Raw genomic sequence first — 20,734 nt, 5'->3', positions numbered from 1 at the left:
TCCCTTCTGGGATTAACTAATTTAACCTTTGAGTCGGAGAGCCCATGACAATCAAGTTGATGGTTTCATTTGCCATAATATATATTATACCTTTATTGAATTAGATCGAAATATTTCGACATTTTTGATATAACATAACTGCTGGCACTCATAAGAGGTTCATTTAAACCAGGGATCTATTTCCATGAATCCATGTGAGGACATCAACACCAACAGGCTATAAGTGGCCACTGTTAAGCAATGGCCACCTTTGACACTGAGCATTAATCACCACACTTGCTCAAATCATACATCAGGCCCTAAGCCAGACTTCATGGAATGCTAAAATTTGGAATATCAACAAACCCGAATACCTTCCCCTACTCGTCCTACTTTAGCTGGTTTATTCCTTTGGCAGTAGTTCTATCATACATTATCACAAAGCTAAATCCTCCAGCAATAAATATAAGGATCTTGGCATAGCTCGGGACAATGGTTTGAAAGAAAAATATTTCCTTGACCGCACTCGGTTGAGACGGACTTATTTTTATTATTAAACTAATACTGGGGTGAAGTAGACCAGAGAGGTTCTTGATATTCTAAACTTGAAGTTAGTTAAATTTTTTAAACATGTCTGTCTTTAGCGATATTGCTTAATTCATACTTTTGCTTATCAACAAACATCGTTAAGCGTAATGATAGATATTACAAAAGTGATGATATGACGTTTTAACTTAATTCATGACCAACTAGATTAAATGATTGGACAGCTTTTACTACTAGATCTTGAACTCTTCAATAATGTCATAGTATACAATACACACAATTCGAGATAACAACAAAAAATATTTCCATTTCTCACACTCTCCTATCATTCGCAATTCTTTCAGCTGCGATGGCTGCAACAGATTCAATGCACAAACGAACACCAATACGTTGTTTTTCTCTCTATTCACAAAAATGGAGCAAATAAGAGGAATCGTACACACGATGCCAAAGGAACTGTCGGAATATTTGTTATGGAAAAATACGAAATGGATATTCCAACACTTCGTAGAAACTATAGATACATACTAGCAAACTACAAACGTAAATACTTAATCCTTAGTCTACATTTTTAATAAAGTAATTTTATGGTGTTAGCTTACCGGCGAGCAGATGTATCACCTGACGTTAAGCAATCGCCGCAAAAGAGGTGTTATAAGTGCGTTACCGGCCTATTGAGGGTTAGGAATTTAAGGGTTGTTGAGGATAATACATATATTCAGTTTATTAGAAAAGTCTATATGTATCTTAGTGGTCTAGGTACGATTTTAATAATAACCTGAATGTCATCATTAAACTATCAATCATGAACATAAGTAACAATGATACAGATCGACATTCCCTAACACACATCTAAAATACCTCAACTAGTTCCAGATCAGAATAAATAACATAATTTATGACTTCTTACTCCTAAGTCGTATCAAACAGAGTTGACGATTCGAATGAAGTCTTTATTGAGAAAAGCTGCTCTATAAGATCCCAAGTCGTATTTCTAGACTCAAAGGTCCTAAGCCTTACATAAACGATAGTTCATAATAATGATTCAAAGCTAGAGATAACAGTATAGTAAGCTACCCCAAAAGGAGCAGTATCGTCAATAGATTTTCGACTCTATTTCATAATAAGAATAAAATTGATAATGGAATGAGGATGTATCCGTGTAATAAAAAATGTAAATCCGACCCCATATTTCATCATGAACTAGACTATGAGCTTTTAATTAAATACAGAGGTTTAAATATTGTTAATCTTTCCGCAACATCAAAGCTAATTACAGGAAATGAAATGATTGAGCGATCAAAATACTAATTGATTATTGCAGTCCGTTCAAACAGCAGGATTTCCGTACATGTTACTATTGACATGTATAGAAAGTATATAATCATCTATGTATTCATACATCTCTACATAATATGGACCGGTAAGTTTGGGTTACTATAGCAAGCTGAGGTAAGTTTGACCCAAATTCTATAACCAATAGGAAACCAGAACAAAGCGTATATTACTATTTCATTGGTCTGAAAGTTTGGGTCAAAGTTACCCGATCTTACGGGACACTTTTTAATAGGTTGGTTTACCAAACTTAAATATTGTTTAATTCATTGATTTCTGATTGAAAGGATGTCGCTGATCCATTTATTAATAAAACTATTACTAAAGATGAAACACTAGATGATATAGTTAATACAATTTGGTTTAAATTCAGTTCATAAATAAACCATTAAGTAATTGGTAACCAACGGTCCGTCCGTCAAACAATTTAACTTAATTAAAGAGCGGCCAGACAAAACTTTATCCGCATTCAGAAACTAAAATAGAAGCATGTTTTTGGATCATCATTAAGTAAATTGTTTTGAGTGTGTTTTGCTAAAAGTACTTCAATTTTCATGGCATTTGAATTCTTTTTGGCATGAACTTGAGTTTTCCATAAGCCAAACAATCTCTATCGTACTACTATTGTTTTGATGATCCAAAATTTCCGCGTTCAGCAATCACACTTTGGTCATTAAATCTTGAATCATCCTTCTTTATACGTCTATATTTTTATTCCTCTTCATCTTCAAAGGTTATCACTTATACAGGGGACTTCCACGACAATACAGAATTCACGTCACAACACAACAAACCAAGTCGTTTATTCAACTAGAGAAGTAGGAACGCTTTTAAAGTAAGCCTCTTTGCAGACGTGGGGATACTCGTATCATACGGGGTCAATATAACCCGAGATGTTGAATGTCAGGGGTCACAACGTCACAATGTCTTTAGTATTCAACCAGCGAAGTATGCGAAGTGCGGAGGCGATGGATGCGGAATGAGGTGCCATGTTGAATGAAAACGAACATTGTTTTGTGTAAGGCTTTCGAATCGTTGTGCTGGTGTTTGTGTGTGAGGCGTTAATATATTTGCTGAATTAATTTGATGGAATGGATAGTAATGCTTATGAGATGAAACAAGAACTTCACACGCGGCAGGTTGATGAAAAATTCTTTATAACTTATTAAAATGAAGTTTTGAAGTCTCTGAACTATCATTAGATTCCCGCAGCCGCATCCCACTGAATACAGAGCACATAGTTTCTTAACAAAAATCCTCCCAGGAACAATATCTTCACAATTTCTGCTGCATACCGAGCTGGTAACCTACATTTGTTTTAAATTACTAACAAGATTTAGCCGTGCGTCAGCCGCTGTGAGAACAGCGCGCTATGTTATTCTAAAGCTAGCCACTTGGCTACAATTGAAGTTATTTCCTTTTTGAACGAGCGAAATAAAAATAAGTGCACATTTTCCACGAGATAACTAATATTTTCATGTTCTCTATTTACCACAAATGTACAAAAGCCAATACAAGCACAACTGGTTGGTCTCTAGTACAACCAAATTCCTATTTCGAGCTTTTATTGGGAATGAAGTCTGATGCCTCGAGGCAGATCAAGCTACCTACTCAAATTGGTGTTCACTCGGATGTACTCAAGCAATAAGATGGAGAACTTGTTATTACGAACAATAGGTACAAGGAAAAAGATAAAAAAATTGTGGTAAACAAAGCCGGATTAGTAGACAGAAAGAAAGGTCTGGACAAAGTAAACTGAAAGGCACGCAGATGATTAAGATATTTACACATATCTAAACAAAGTAAGAATGCATTAAAAATCCACAAAGATCCGTAATAACTGCGATCGTTCAAAGAACATGAATCCTACATGCCATTCCACCGCGACCGTATTATCCCTTGACAAAGCGGCAACCGAAAGGCATTCGACCTCCTACATAATTCCAAAATGCCCTGCCCATCCCATGTAGGGTTCCTAATATTAGCCGTCGTCAATCCCCCTTTATCTGGTGAACCTTTTCTATATTTAAGCACATTGTTGGCTTGATTGGTAGTGGAATGGCCCAGGGGAGGGTAGTAATACAAAGTTACGCAACCGACGGATGTGCTCATTCCTCGGACAGAAATATCTGTCGACTCGTCTCATCGTGCTCTGTCTGCACTCGCAGTTGAGAGATGTCGCGGTTTTTAATTTGTTATACTCATTATCCCTGCATTCTTTATGAGCAATTCTAATTTTAGCAAGATTTTTATCTCACTTTAGGACATTGTTGCCAGTTTTGTCAGTCACTAGAGGAAAACTGTACTCCAATTTAATACTCCTCAATTTTTCTAACAAGTCATTGCTCAACCCGGAAAGACAATCAACGAGACGGTCCATTAACTTGATTGAAATATCTACCAATGTTTCTCGTCAGTTAATTTCTGTCTTGCACTATTCATCTTCTTCGCGGTCGCTATGTCTCATGACCGAGACCGACACCAGCCTCGTATAGGCTGTATAGAACCTCTTAACGCGACCGCTGACAGCCGGCAAAAGCCTTGAATGCTCACTCTATGCGCCACGCTGACATTTCACAATCAACACACACTGACACTGACATTTACTGATACTTGTACTTACTCCAAGTTAGAATTAAGTGGAGACGCCACGACCGTTACTTGAAGAACTTCATTAAGTTAGTGATGAATAGATGTTATGTACTTTACTGCTTAGTCTTTGGAGTCTAGTCCGTATAATTAAAAATACTTATTTGATGCATCGTTTACATGTACAGATAACATCATCAGATTGTTCAGTAACAATGTTTACCATACAAAAATACAAGAATTACATAGTATTCCAATATATGTCTAAGAATATCCCCCCAAAGAGCTCGTACGTTAGGCACTGTCACTCTCCCTGGAGGCTCGGGGCGTGTGTCCCCCGCGAGTTGCGACAGCCGAGACTTTATTGCCATTTATCGGCACAAATTCCATTCCCCAACTACCTATACATGTGAATATTCAAATAGAAGAACCCAATTACGTTTTTTATGAGCCAAAAATTCCAGACCCTGTAAAGGTTTCAAACTGTGACGTCACAAGGGTGACTACTAATGTTTGACGACAACATTATCAACAGCCTAATAATAGCCACTTGACTAAATGCCTCTTCTCACATGGAGAAGCTTTGATTGCATTAATCACCACGCTTGCTCAATGTGGGTTTTCTATCCATTTTACTAAAGGAGTGTAGGATCACCACAATCACACAGAAGGCATAGATTTACAACCGATTTCTGCTATTGAGAACTTGTAAATCACAAATCTTGCTTACGAACCTTCATAAAAATTCTAATTATTCCCCATCAATCATGAAACAATTTGAAAACAATAACACAAACAAAAACAAATTCAGAAATCAAATAAACCTTTTCGAACTTTGGGCGTTGACCTCCTGTCATTTTATATTTGATGCTTATTCAATATACATTCAACACCTTTTGGAGCCTGCTACAATCTGGTATTTACGTATTTACAGACTGACAGACAAACCGATTCCTATCTGTTTTGGAAAGCCCTCGAGACCACCTCGTACCTGTTTGTGAACTAACTTTGATCTGCAACTTTGCCAGTGAAAATTTTGTATTGTTTGGGCTCACGTGCTTGAGGTGAGGTGAAAAAGTGTTGTTAGAAGTTTTTAAATGTTCTGGATTTGAGGAAAGCTATAAAGAACAAACCTAAATCAAAAAAGAATTCTTGACATTGTATTCTTTTCTTTCTTTATTGTGTTTCCGGAATCATCATCGTCACGTAACATTCAAATCAAATAAATCAACCGTAAAATGACGTTTTTTAAATCTTTAATCAAAAGCAAAACTAAATTATCGTTGCATGCAAATTATTTGTTCGTAAAAGACCTATTATAATATATTATATCATATTATATAAGTAACATTTTTGATTGAATTGCTGACGAATTTAGGGTCAAAATGACCCGTTTCTTTCAATGAATAAAATATTTTACAAAACATCCGATCGATATGATATGCAAACGCGATGCATAATAAGGTGTTACTTAGTATTTATTTGACAATTTGGTTGCCATGGTTACGTATTGGGGTGTGGACACCAGTTACAATAACTTTTTTGTTTAATATAAACAAAGTAGTTATTATTTTTAATAAATGTACAGTTGTTTATTATTAATAATAAGAAGGTACTTTCTCTTCCTTAACGACAATGATTTATAGTTAACTAGGAACGAAGTTAATTAGGTAACGACCTAATTTCTTGTTCATTGTTAAGTTATTGTTACAATTTAATGAACCGTTTGTACCTACAGAGGTGTTTATTATAAATTGTATTTAATTAAAATATAACGTTTTTTATGGTATAAGCCGGTAAACGAGCAGACGCATCACCTGATGGTAAGCAATCGCCGCCGCCCATGGACACTTGAAACACCAGAGGCGTTACAAGTGCTTTGCCAATGTATCCAAGATTTCGATTTTGTGTTAGAACTGAGAATGTCTAAAAAAGAAAGGTGAGTAGTATTTTACCTTGACCTGGGGATTAAAGATCAAGATCTAAATCTAGGCAACAACTTACGCCCACATGTCTAACACAAAAGGAAAATCTAGACTAAAGTACATAAAACTAATACATTTAGAAATCTCCGTAAAAAATATCTTTACTTTATGCAACATCATGCCTTTTATCCCCGAAGTGGTAGGCAGAGGTGCACATTACGGTTCGTACTACCGTCTATACAATATACACTCACTTTTCACCATTTGTGTATCAAAAAAGCCCAGAAACACTTTGGCCAACCCAGGAATCTAACCCGAGACCCCAATCGACCAACGAGACAGTCTTTACTTTAAAACAACAAAATTAAAAATTTCACCCTTCTCTAAAAACCAAGACCCTAAAATGAAAAGGGAATAAGGTCCTACCCAGCACCATAAGTTATCAACTATTGGCATTAAAACCCTAAACCCCGTGATTACAATAGCAATTAATTATGGACCCCATACCTATTGAGGCACCATATTCTCTTTTATTATAACCCTTTAATGTTAGCTTTGTGGTCTGTTGTGGTTTGATATTATAAGGTTTTTGTGTAGTGTGGTCCTTTGGTACGACCGACAAATATTTACTCTATAAAAATTCCACGTGATCATTCGATTTTACTAATAATACACAACATACCTATAATATTTTATATTCAAATTTAATTTCATTATTTCGCAATTCTAAAATTGTCATATATCTAATTCCGTTCATATCTAATATCAAAATCGTGCATAGTTTCAGCGTGATTGGTGGATAAACATCCAAACAAACAAACTTTCGCGAAATTTCCCCATATTCAATAATCCACAGTAGCACCATAATATTTACGATGGTATCACACCAAATGACAAGGGTTAAAATTAGATTATGTAATGAGGTTTCGGAATACATCGTTAGGTTAAGCAACACTATCCAAGGACTGTCACTTGAGCGGTGGTTGTTTACCAATGATTTTATTACCTTGAAAATAATATCCTTTCAGCTCCTAGTATCAGTTTTTTGTTGTTATAAGAATATCGGGTGTTGATCATTTTTGGAGTCGACTAACAATCGGCGACCTTGTTACGGTTCATCAAAGTTTAATTATAAACTCCAATCAATTATTATAAGGTTCAAAAAGGAAAGTATTTTTAATAAAATCTTTTAAAAAAAGTTGTTGTTTTTTTTTTTATAAAATTGTGGGCGAATCTTTTTAAGTTATGCTGTACCTTCCAGGAATAGTTAGTAGTGCAAAAATATGATTTATTTCAATATTCCAATGGATAATATTAACCACAAAAATCACATCGGGTAAAAATACAATTAAAATTACGCTAAAACCTCTATAAAGGTTAATAAAACAGTACCTAAGCACCTACAGAAATACCTTATTGAGAAAGAACGGTGTTTCCGCACCGTAAAATAACCTTAGAAATGTTTTGGTTACATATGTATGTAAATTTAGTTATACATACGGCCACAACTACGCATATACATTTGCATGAGATGAGAGCTCTGTAGCGGAGCGTGCATAGTAAATAAATATCTAAGTACATACTATTCCAAGTCTTATATAAGATTCTAACAGCGGTTGTACATAACGCGCTCGGACGGTTAATGAGGCTTTAACTGAATAATAACTTAACCACGGATATGAGTTAACCGCCGACAGAATTAATTACGTCTATTCTTTTTGTTAAAACTTGAGATAAGTTTGTTAAAAAATGAGTTTCTTTTTTTGTTAAAGAGTTGAATGTAACGTTTCATCGTTTATGTAAGTTGATGTAATCTTTTAAACGTAGTTTGTAGGTTAGGTTGGAACGTGAACTATGTCAAATCATATCTCATTAATCTATCAGTTGTAATAATGAAACTGCACGATATAATAGATAGATATGCAACGACAGAACATAAATAACGCATTAGGTACTAAAAATACAAGATAGGAATGAAAACCTAACTCATTCCTTGTAATCGGATAAAGACGACAAAAATATATGACAATATATCTACGTCATTACGAGAACAAAATAATAGTTAGTCTAGACTTCACACACTCAAAGGAGCTTATTATTATGGTGCTTCTAGAATTCCAAGAATATACTATCAAAAGGACCAAAATCCTTTATTCCTCATAAACACCGCCTTAAAGTTTTTGTTACCAGTAAATTCTAGACTTAAAATATAACGCACCATCTTAATACACGAGTATTTTCTTAAGAAACTTTACTTAGCGAAGATTTTCTTAGCACAAGTGGAAATCTAAACATTTCTACTGGAAAACGTTCTTCAGAGTTTCTTTGAACAACTGTTATCAGGAATCCTATCAGTAATACCCTGGAGCAACGAGTGGCTTTGTCAAATAAATAATGTCACAAAGATTTTCTAGGTTTTCCTTAAGATTTTACTTCCTTAAGACTTAGATATGGTCGAGCAACTGAGGAAAAACCGTAAAAACTAAAAATTGATCAAAACAATTTTTCCTGTTTAATGGATTTTTGTCCCCTAGAAATGTCTTAAAAACAGTAGTCATGTTAGATCTAAGATGGTCTTTATTTGAAGTTTTAAAAATTAACTGTAGGTAGGTAAGTCTAATTAAAGTTTGACTTTGAGTGTGGTCCTTAGTGTCACAGAAGGACCAGAACAAAAGACTATTTTTACTACATTCTACATAGCACAAGGAAAATTCTGACTCAGAATAAATAATGTCTTATTTGCTGTTAAAAATGTTCTTTTGTAAAGCAGACTAGCTTTATAACTAAGGAGTATTTCCTGTATTGTGGTTACAATGTACAAACACATACAACCTACGCAAACAGCTCCAGCCCTTATTAATTTCATCCTTATTTTGTGGTTATTATAAAGAGGAAACAATGCTCTGACTTTGAACGTTTATAATGAGCTCGGATTTTCCAGAACAGTCTCGTTTTAAGAAAATATCTACATTTCATATTGTTTCTACATCTTCATTTTCGTAAATGTAAAGAAATTTATGTTCAGAGAAAACTTAGGAGGAAGGATACAGTTGTAAAATCTAGACAACTATTATCCAAGTTTAGACACAAAACAAATGTAGGTACCTAGTCCCCATTTCAGTCCGTTATGACCTCAATGAGTAAGAAAAAAGAGTTCTTTTTTAAACAAACACCTATTGAACACGAGTCACACACCCACACAACATAAGTAAGTACGTACAATACATAGGTACGAACTGTCACCAGCGGCCGGATGACTAATCATTAGAACAATAAGTTATGACCAAGCTAATTAGTTTTTGTCTACAATGGCATATTGGTGTGCATTTTAATTGAGTAATGTGCTAACGAAGTAATGCCGTTTCAATATGATTTGCATATTATGGAGTTTTTTTACCATTATGTAACATAAGTCATAGCATTTATCGTAATATTTGATAAAATTGTATTCAACCCTGAGTTGAAAAAAGATCTCACATAAATCTGTTTTTCTAACACTCAATGATACATTGGAAAAGATTGTAATAAAGATACATTGTAAGTTATAAATGCAGTAGTGTGTATTATAAATGAAATTGAAAGTGCGGAAGCAAAACTATAATGCGGAAATCGTCAAAATAAACCACAACATTCGTTATAATCTTATGCAAAGATCAAAACTCTTTATGTAATAATCATATCCATTTAGAATCTAGAAAACTAATTTATTGTGACCCAGATAAACTGATCTTCTTGATATTTGATTTACTTTATTTCATAAAACTTCACGATCGAAGCTAGTCTAAAAGTATCCCAAAACCTTGGTAAGCTACATTTAAAAAATTACAACTAGTAGTACCGAAATATTAAACATGAAACTAACCGGTTTCCAGCCATGTCACAACCTTCAAAATGACCTATTTACCTTCTGACCCTCTACTTGCGTCATGAAAGGAAGTAACTAGTACACATTCCACTTTTTGCACGCAAAAGAACTCCAAACCGAAGTAACATTTGAATGCTTACTAAAGAGCTTTTTGCGTATAGAGTAATAACTGAGGTTGTTTATACTTAAGCTCCTGTGGAGGCAGTTTTTTGACTTAATCCACAACCCTCACATCTCCCATTTAAAAGTAAAATAAACCAACTCAAATAAAATCAAGTGTGATATTTTATTCCGTATTGAAAGTACGGAGCGAAAATAAATTTTAATTGAACAAACTTTTCATTCATTCCGAAATTTGTTTCGTATTTCTGGAACGTTTCAGTTCTGTTTTAAAACAATTTCCATTGCTCATTTTTCCAGCCACACTTATCGCTGTTTGTATCGAATCAAAATAAATAAGAGCAACATTTAATTAATTGTGTTTAATTTATAGCAACGATCGCGATAACCATTCACGCGTTTTATTTACAAATAAATGAATCGGGCTTTTAACTGTTATTTATTTCGATGTTTTTGCGGTAATAGCTACCTAACTAAATGAAGAGAGTTTCCAAATTGACCGATTGCTCCGAGTCCGTGAGGATTGGAAAGCGAATTACTCCGCTGGGAGAAACATCCCAAGTCAAATATGGTCCACACTAATGGAACAAAAAGTGTCACGTGGGACCACTTTTCGAGGTCAGCAACGCGTTGGACAACATCAAACAAACTTCACTAAAGTTACACATTTCGCCGAAACACGTTAGACCACAATCGAATGGTGACAGGTTGTCAGAATATCGCCCACAACCCGCAACCAACCACAACAATAACCAGTTTCATTTAAATCTTACAACTTACAAATCACAAGTAACGCGATGTTTTTCTTTGATTCCGTCAAACGAAATTCACAAGTACCCAATGAACGAGACGATCATGTAGAATAACATTAACATAAACACACACACATAAACGATTTATTATTTGCGATTGGAACACACGTCACAGAGGAGTTCGTGTTTGGTGTAATAGTGTTGTCACTCGGAGCGACCGGAACGCGTGGCGTCGCTGCTAGCGCGGGGACCGTACTGAGTGCCGGCGGTAGTGGCGGGTAGCGTGCCTGCTCGGCCGGTCGGCCCTAGGAACTAACTTAACTAAGAGCTCGGTTTTGTTAAAGGTGGCAACTGTTATTGTTATGATTCCATCATGTCAAGCTCGCACTTAGATGAAATGTGAAAATTTTAGTCAGACTGAGATGGTCCTTTTAGATAACACCTTTCGGTATCTCTAACAAAGATAAAATTAACCCTCCAAACAATGAACTTGACCCAAACTAGGTTTCAGATGGAAAGAACTTTGAGGCAATTATAGCCCTCTACCTTGTAGACTAAATTGAGTTTACAAAATAGGATAATAAGCCTAGCATCAAAGCCTACAAGTTAAGATTATAAGTAACACTAGCTGCGTGCTACAATCTGCCTTTTAAATATAGAGCTTCGGGTAATGTTATAATAACAGGACCCGACGGCTCAACAGCGTATATACTTAGGATAAATCTGAATAAACCAACAGCGAAAGTGGAATATCAATGGACCACACAACATTTTATCTCATCCCTTCCAGTCGCAGTATAACATTTAGTTCAACGTACGGGTTTAGAAATAATAAAGCATTTTTGTTATTTCACGATATAGATAGGTACGCATAAAGCGAGGATTAAGTCAACCACAATTTGAGACTAATATTTGAATGTTTTCGTAACATGTATTGTACATTCGTATATTTGCTGATATTCTCTCAATTTTCCGACACCCACTTCCAAGTATCAGCCCACGTTGACTTCTTTTTAAGCGGTTCTTTCGTTTCGTTTCGGAAAATCGTTTAAAGATCACATCTGAAAACCCCATTGTTCGTCGTTGTTTAATTTTGACATCCATAACATGAGAACTCTGTAATAATATTGATATCCTCTGTATTGTATCTAAGAATAATACATCAAGCAACAGGTCATCCGTTTTGTAAGAAGAAAATATTCAATACATCCAGTAATAAAAAACGTAAACACACGTCCAAGCAAATAAGACTTAGCCTTACAAATAAATAGAACGCGAATAAAAGGACCACGAAAATCTGGTCCTTTTAGCCGCGTCCATGTTGCCAGGTTAAAAAAAGGTATTCCTAAAAGCACGCCTTCGTAGCTTTAGCAAAAAAAAACTAAATTAAGGTACAAATTACATTAGCATTATTCAGAAACACGTTTTGCGAATCCTAAACTTAATATTTTCATATTTAGGTCACGATAGCAAGTATATTTCATGGAATAGACAACATGGAATAATTAGCTGGTAATATTTAGAAGATTATTTACTGCGTGGGTCTACTTAATTATTTTAATGTGCCTAATAAGTTGAAATACGATAAACTTTGCGAAGCTGTGTAACGTTATATTGTAAGTAAGAATTTGTGGCTGAAAATAAACTTAATACGATTACAAAATCCCTAACACTGACGACATTTGTATCGCTTGAACTCCACTAAATATCTGAATTTATTATATCATCTATATACTATATTTATTAAAGAAAACCGACACAAGGTATCTATTACTCTATTACTTGATCTAGAAAATAAATATCCAATGTTATTTTAGTCACAATAAAACACGGATTCGCATGAAAAATTAATAGTTTAAGATGCCATATCCACATCGCCGTAGCTCGATGCGAATGAATTTTTATTTCATAACGTTGAATGTAACCTGTTGTATTGCTTCAATCTCGTAAACGCTGTATAGTTGCACATTAACTAACATTTTGCGTCAAAATAATAATGTTTTGATCAACTGAAACAACTTGATTTTCTAATAAAATTATGTCCTTCTAAGATGTCACTTAATAGGACATAATTTTAACATTTTAAACGCTCGGATCGTTAAACCTTCAAGTTTGAGTCAAGCTAAACCATGCTTTGATGATTAAACTTTGAACGAACGATGTTTAGAAGGTTTTTCAAAGATTCATAAGATCCAATTTCAGACAACTTTGTACTTTATCTCAGAACAAACTTGTTAAGCAGTGAACATGAGCAACTAAACGACAAACTTTGTTTAACACTTTTTTGTAAAAAGCAGTTTGATGTAATGTAAGGATGTACCTACTTTGTTATGTAGGTATTCCTTCGAGTAATTTTAAACAACAGACTTTTAGGTCCTAAAGTAATGGATAATAGTTTAACTTTGTTCACCAGTTTGTTATGAAAAAATAAACAAATTTTTTGGTCCTTCGAGTCCTTTAAAGGCAGACAGAAATATTAACAACTTTTAGGTTCATTCTTTCAGTCCTATTTGCGAAATGATAACTGTTATACTTATGTTTAACTGATGTTTTATGAAGTGCAAAGAATTTCGGTAACATTGCATTTATATTGCTTAGTATAGTTTCAAACCTAGCTATGTTATATTTTATAAGTAATTTGTAGTCAAAATCACCACAAGAAACTCATTTTCATCATAATTGTTTAATCCAAATCCTGCATTAACTTTACGTTTAACCTAACTGATATCAAGTATTTGAGGTCCCGATCGAATGGCCTACAAGTATCGTAATAAACTCAAGCCGAACTTTCTCTTTTCCGATTCATTACATAATGCTTCGGTGCTCGCATCTTAAAAAGGACCAAAGCGCCTTACCGTGGCGATATAGTATGACATAGAATACATCTTATTGTTATTTATTTTGATGTTATGGTATTTTCTTATTTGTTAATTAAATAAGTTTAAATAGGTAACAAACTAGATTAAGTGCGAGTGGTTTTTTTGGTTACAAGCATTATTTTTCTTTGTAAGACTACGGATAATTTAACTTGAAATATAATATAATACTAACTTGAAAAATTAATTTTTCAAGTTATTATAAATTATCCGTATTTTGAAGATCTTTAGGTATAGACAATCTATTTTCGAAAAATTGTTTAATATCCCTCATATTAAATTCGATATTAATAACTATTGTCTAGATCTTCGTAACTAAAAAATCCATTATTACTCACAACTTAACATAATAAGCAAAACATTTTAGCCTTAAGCTATTAATTAAACACATAACCAGAAGAGAAAAAACACATTTTATATACATACGAAGGGAAAGTAAGGAATAAACAAGATGTTTTTATGTCCTGTGGGAGCCGTGCGGCCTGCGACGGTAAATTACACAGATATTCCTCTTTCGGGTTATTTGTACTAAATAACACACATACACAGGAAAATGTGTCCCTTTTATTACACAGTTACACACGTGTAAAACTTTGATTAATTAATTAGAAACATTTTGGGAGCCTTTTTGTCTCTGTTTTATAGGGTTTCTACAAGCTTATATATGTATATTAAGTAGGTATATCGTATACATAGGTAGGTATGTTAAACCAGCTAGTTCTTTTCAGGGAAAATCTCGACAAAAATAAACCCTTTACCTATTTCTATATGAAGAATGACTCTGTCAATTATGTTATCGACTTGCACACGTAACTATTTGACGAGGACCTCGACAAGTTTTAAGTCATGCTAGAGGCTCATATTCATGAGCAGCATTCCGCGACACACGACGCGGCAGTTATCGCGCTGCTACTAAGCAGTATATTATTAATTTAGTATATCTCACGAAAGTTATAATAAAATTATTCAGTCAATGAAAAATAATAATAGTAAATCCCAAAGATGTAATATACTAAATAGTTTTATATGATCATGTCTTATTTAAAAAAACTCATGTCATATTTTTCAATGTAACAAACAAATTACTCAACAACAAAATACTCAGAATAAAGATAAAGATCCAGGTTCATTTTGTCCATAACTGCAAAAGTTTAATCACCATTGAAGTGACAATTTAAGCCGGCACACTTTTGAATACAACTTTTATATAAAAACTGCCGCAGACCGGGAAACATAAAACACTGGTACGTATATAAAAATACCATTGCGAGCAGACGACATCATTAAAAACTAGTTTAGAATTACGTCACAGTTATTAAATCCAATTCCTTTCATATTTCACTAAAAGCTGCTATTAATGAATAGAAGAAGAAATTAATAAAGTAGTGTCTCGTTTAGTAACATACTGGTTTTATAGTCTGAGTCAAGATTTCAACGTTTGTATAATAAAAATATTCTTGACGCTTCCGTTTTAGAAACCAAATGCAAAAGTTCATTAAGACTTTGACTGCCAACAAAAATCTGTTGAAGGCAGCGCCGGTCACTTTTGCTTTAAATAGCATTTAATGTTTGTGTTTCTGATTTCAATACAAAAAAAAAAATACGAGAGCTACTAAGCTTCAAAAGCGAAAAGTTCGTTAATTAAGTATTTCTAAAAACAAAATTTTTGTTTGACAAATAGCTAACTACCGATTAATAAGTAACTACCGATTCATTGCCTTTGCGAACCACACTTGTGAGAAATCATAAGTTACGGTATTTTTATGGTTCTTTTAAAGCCCAAATAGCAGCGGTCTTAGTAATTTTTTTGACCACAGTCAAACCATACAGTTTCTTATTTTTACCCCAGAAACTTTATTCCCTTTCATTCATATCACGTATCACGTAGTTACTATTCTCAAGTGACAATAACATGAAACAATTCAAAGAAATATGTTATTTTTATCGTTATTTAGAGGTGAGTTCTGAAAAAGTTACAGATGACACGACGGTTGGACACAAAGGGATGAGTTATTTTTGTAACAGACCTTATTTTTATAATTTTAGCCTGAGGTAAATGGAAATGTACACTGGAGTTTTATAAGCGTGAATGTTATGCTATCAAAACTTTTTTGGGTTATAATAAATTGTTTATTGTGATGTAAGGTACCCACTAAGTGCTGCTATTATGAAAATGTGTCGCTAAGCGCAAATCTCGAGAAAAACTGAACCGATTTTGTTAATTCGTTTTTTGTTGAGTCTCTCATTGTTAGGTGTTGAGTTCTTATATAAGAAAGAATAACAAATATGCTCAGAAATTTCTTTGGCGCAACAATGTTATGTAGCAAGTAAGTACAAAGAGTCCTCTCTTTGTCATAATGTGTTTGGGCACTGTGACACAAAAAATCGGCCCTGCCCAATGATATTGTAAGTTAAAAGGTGTAGATAGGTTATAAGCACTCAGAAAGTGACACATTAAAATGTGGACAATTGGCAACGTTTTTATCGTCTAAGACCGCTAGATGGAAAATAGAGAGGAGCGTGGTTAGTACCCTTCGCGCTTCCTGTAAACTAGAAAAGGGAAATCCAATCCGAGCCAGCTAGTAAGGGTTAGTAGCTAGTAAATATACTTTTAACTTTTTTATTAACTTCCAAGGTTCCTAGTAAACTTCACAAAGGTAAAACACGATCTATTGGACGAGGTAAACGCAACAATTTATGTATAAATATAAAATTAATTACAAACACATAGTGTATCTTAGCCTTGAATATTAAGTGATACAAACATGAAATATTCTGCGGTTATTGGATTCCTAGAACACATATATAACTATGTTAGTTTCCTGTTCAACTTTACCTATATATTGGCGATTAGCTACGGCAATATATTTTAAAGTTACACCTTTTGTTTATCAAGTAGTGAGGTACTCCTATTATAAAACCTTCATGAAATTGAACGCAGAATTTTTTTATTTGTTTGTACGAGTATTTAATTATTCTTCTTTTAACTATGTACACGATTTTCGAATTTTCCATCCAAATCCAAATATATTTTTTTACTGTTGAGCCACCTAAACTGTCTAACGACTTACTAAAACTTTGATTCAATTAACCATATGACAAAATTCAACAAAATTTCACATTCAACTCAAAAAATCACACTTTTGACCTTACAGGCATTTGCCTGATTTATTTGAGACTTTTGAAACATTTTAAACTTACAAACAACAAGTACCCTTAATACGAGTTTGCTTTACGTTTAACGAAAACGAAACGAGAGCTCGTTCGACGTTTCATTTTCGTGCAACGTAAGTTTATCCAAATTTTATTCAGTCCATTTTGGAAAGCAGATAGAATAAAAATCAGGATGTGACTATGATTAAGTATAATGGGATCTAACAATACGCATGGGATAGTCAATGACACATGTTATCCGACCATGACAATTGTAATGTATGATGTTTTACTCTACTATGTTAAATCCTACTACATATATTCCCAGGGGGAATATAGACCTTATTCCATTGAGATAGAGCTATAAAATGATTAGGGTAAATCGTAAACCTTGTTTCAAATCTGCATGCCTATGGGAATATGGACCTTATTCCTTTAAAATAGGAGTGCTTTAAAATGATTAATAATTAATGAGAATATCAGGTTGAAACCACAGAGCACGTGTAACAGTTTTCCTTCCGTCCTTGTTATTGTTGATCAATTACTTGTTTTATGTATTTTGCTTTTAAAGTAATTCTAGATCTTGTATGTACGTTTTATAGAACAGTCTTTTTAACTATTCATGGAAGAAAATTCCTTGTCCATTTCATATTTTTTTTATAAATTAAACCCAACAGTAAAAGTATCTTAAGTTACCATAAATAGAGTATCCCACCTACTAGACCTCTTGTACTCTTTAAAACGCATTTATAAACCTAATGACGCGTGACGGATTGATGAGCCATGCATTTAAGGAATAGTACCCACACCTGTACGTTTCTATACGATAAATAGCAGGTGTATTAATGTGACAAAGAAGCCATTTGACAAAGGTTTCAACAACCTTTCCAGTTTACGCAAGTAAAACTTTTCGAGCACGCTCAATCACTTTCGACCCACACCGGGACTCATAATAATTAACTGCAAGCCAATTGATCTAGAGAATAGTCCGTGTAAATAACTAAAGCTTATTTTACGAGACTAAGGTCGTAAGCCGTTTAATTCTTCAATATATAGAAGTACGTCTTATGGCAATCAGTAGATGATACTGAAACCTGGTTTTATATATATTAGGAGGTGACTGACCTGGTACTTCTTGATGGAGTCCATCTGTTCCTTGCTGACGTTGTCGTGTGCCGGTGGGCGCGGCGGTGCATCCCGCGCGGTGTCGCGAGGGGGCACCGCTGGCGCCACCGTCTTCGCCGTCCCGTTCACCTGCTGCAGATACAAGTGAGAGTTAGAAAGAGTAGTGGGAGATGAAAAGAGATTGAGATTGAGTCATTTTGGAATAGAGCGATGGCAATTTTGCAATGTTGTGGGTTTTATGCAACATTTTTGGGTCGTTTTTGTTATATTTGAGGGAACTAGTTTTTGTGTCAATATAGTTCGTATTCTTCTAATTGAAAGTTGTTAATTGTTTTAAAGACCGTCCCAATGATCTTGCACAAAACCCATGAAGATTGTTTTTGTGAACATTTATAGTGTTTGCTACTTCAGGGATCGAACCTGAATTTGTTTATAGGTCTGGGGTATCATTAGTTCTAAGTTAGCATCAAAAGTTACATTATAGGTACATTTAACAACTGTGGGCACTTTAAAACTAATTAAATTACTTATTTCTAATTACTTAATTTTGCAGATTTGAGTTTTTGCTACACAAAAATACATAAAAAGTAAATAAATATCGAACAACAAAGATATATTTATAAGTTAGGAATGTCTTTGATTATGAATGAAGATAAATGAAGATTCTTTATGTCTCCCATTGGTATCCAAAAACTCAAATGTAAACATATTATATTAATAACAACTAGAATATACATATATGTATACATAACCCATTATAACACATGCTTTACCCAATTTCTGTAAATATTATATTCTGTACCCTTAGTACGAGTTTGGTTTACGTTGAACGAAAACGAAACGAAAGCGCGTTCGGTGCTCTGATTGGTTGGTTCATTCGCGCTGGCCAATCAGAGCGCCGAACGCGCTCTCAATTCGTTCAACGTAAAGCAAACTCGTACTAAGGGTACAGATGACCTACAATACAAAGATTATTACCAGATTCATGTACTTTCATAAACCATTTCAACATATCAGATACTTAATAAGCGTCAAAATGCAAGCCAAATTACTCCATCTTCTTTAATTGTCTTGTGAGACAAAATAATAATAAATGATTAGGTACCATGAAACCAATTTAAAGTTAGTTAATAATAGCCCCCCATAACTGAAAATAACATCTATCACAAATGTTTTTAAAACGTCCTTATACCCAGTAACGATATTTATGCATTTTGATCCAATTATAATAAACCCATAAATACATATTTTAACACTTCCCACACAGAGATAAACAAGCGACAGTTTTAACATACTTTCACAAAGAAAATTATATGAAAAACAAAAGTAATATAAAGTAAATATCACCTTATTTACCTCTGTGTCTGGTCTAGACAATTTATGGCTCAACTTCTAACACATTTTCTTATTAATCTGAATATGAAGAATAACATTTTTTAAACAAACATCATTTGAGTTTTCTTTTCTTTTGTATGATGACTGACAATTTGTTTTCTACTTCTTGTATTTATTTTATATCACGTACGAGTACGAGTTTTAGTTTACTCGAACCGGCCAACAGAAAAGGTCTCTGACAAACGAGACTACTTGAAATAGGACTTCCTAACGACTTCCAAAATATGTTTAAAGATTTCCACTAACAGCAAGCTCTTTATAATAAAATATAGTACATAATAACGTTTTATACACGTTTTGATAAGAAATTGAGCCAAAAATTCTAATAAAATAACAATCAATATTTCTTTTTTAAATTAGGTTTACCCAGATTATGACATGCAAGTATTAGATTATCACGAAGAAATATTACTAGAGACAGGTCTAAAATAATAAATAATAGATATACAACATATAAAATTAAATAGTACTAAAATACTTATATTAGTCACCTGTAAAAGAAGAGATATTATTATTATGACAGTTTACACAATTAATACATAGTAAGTATTATAAAAACAACAAAGATTTAAAATTTCTGTTTCCGATTCTCGATTAAGATCCAACCAAATGCAAGTTTATCAAAATTGTAGTATAATAGAGCAATTTCATAAAGAAATAGCACAACTTAAATATTCCAATATCCATACAATGTACTCATCATGTATCTCAATCATTTTAAACCATTTGTGTTATAAGTCCCATGTAATAGGGGGTGAGCCCATTGCCATGCCCAAGTTACTGGACATAATTCCAGACTCCGTGATACTACTGAGAAGTATTACCGTGTTTGACGACTTTTTTTGCAAACTATTAAAATAAGAGAATTATTGATCATATTTTAGCTGTGTAATCTATTATTTACTTGTAACAATTTGTTTTTTAATATGTTCACTTTCAAATAACATAATTATACAAATGGAATAGCAACAGAAAATCTTGATTAGAAGCAATATGTAAATATAAAACTCTTGTATATGTCTAATATTAGAAGAATTATAAAAGGATATTATATTACTAATTTTATGGAGTATA

General features: G+C 33.7%; 1 protein-coding gene across 5 annotated transcripts in view; it reads right to left on the bottom strand.

Annotated features, from left to right (window-relative positions):
* Positions 1 to 20,734, bottom strand: part of LOC118267599 (protein PALS1) — a 152,987-nt gene that overhangs the window by 46,654 nt on the left and 85,599 nt on the right. For all 5 annotated transcript variants that reach the window (XM_050694260.1, XM_050694261.1, XM_050694265.1 and 2 more), the window contains one exon: positions 18,266 to 18,397. In XM_050694260.1, coding sequence (XP_050550217.1) covers positions 18,266 to 18,397 — 132 coding nt within the window. The remainder of the gene's footprint in view (positions 1 to 18,265; positions 18,398 to 20,734) is intronic.

This window comes from Spodoptera frugiperda, chromosome 6, assembly GCF_023101765.2.
Source record: "Spodoptera frugiperda isolate SF20-4 chromosome 6, AGI-APGP_CSIRO_Sfru_2.0, whole genome shotgun sequence".
Classification (NCBI taxonomy): Eukaryota; Metazoa; Arthropoda; class Insecta; order Lepidoptera; family Noctuidae; genus Spodoptera; species Spodoptera frugiperda.
This window is presented reverse-complemented; position numbering and strand designations above follow the sequence as displayed.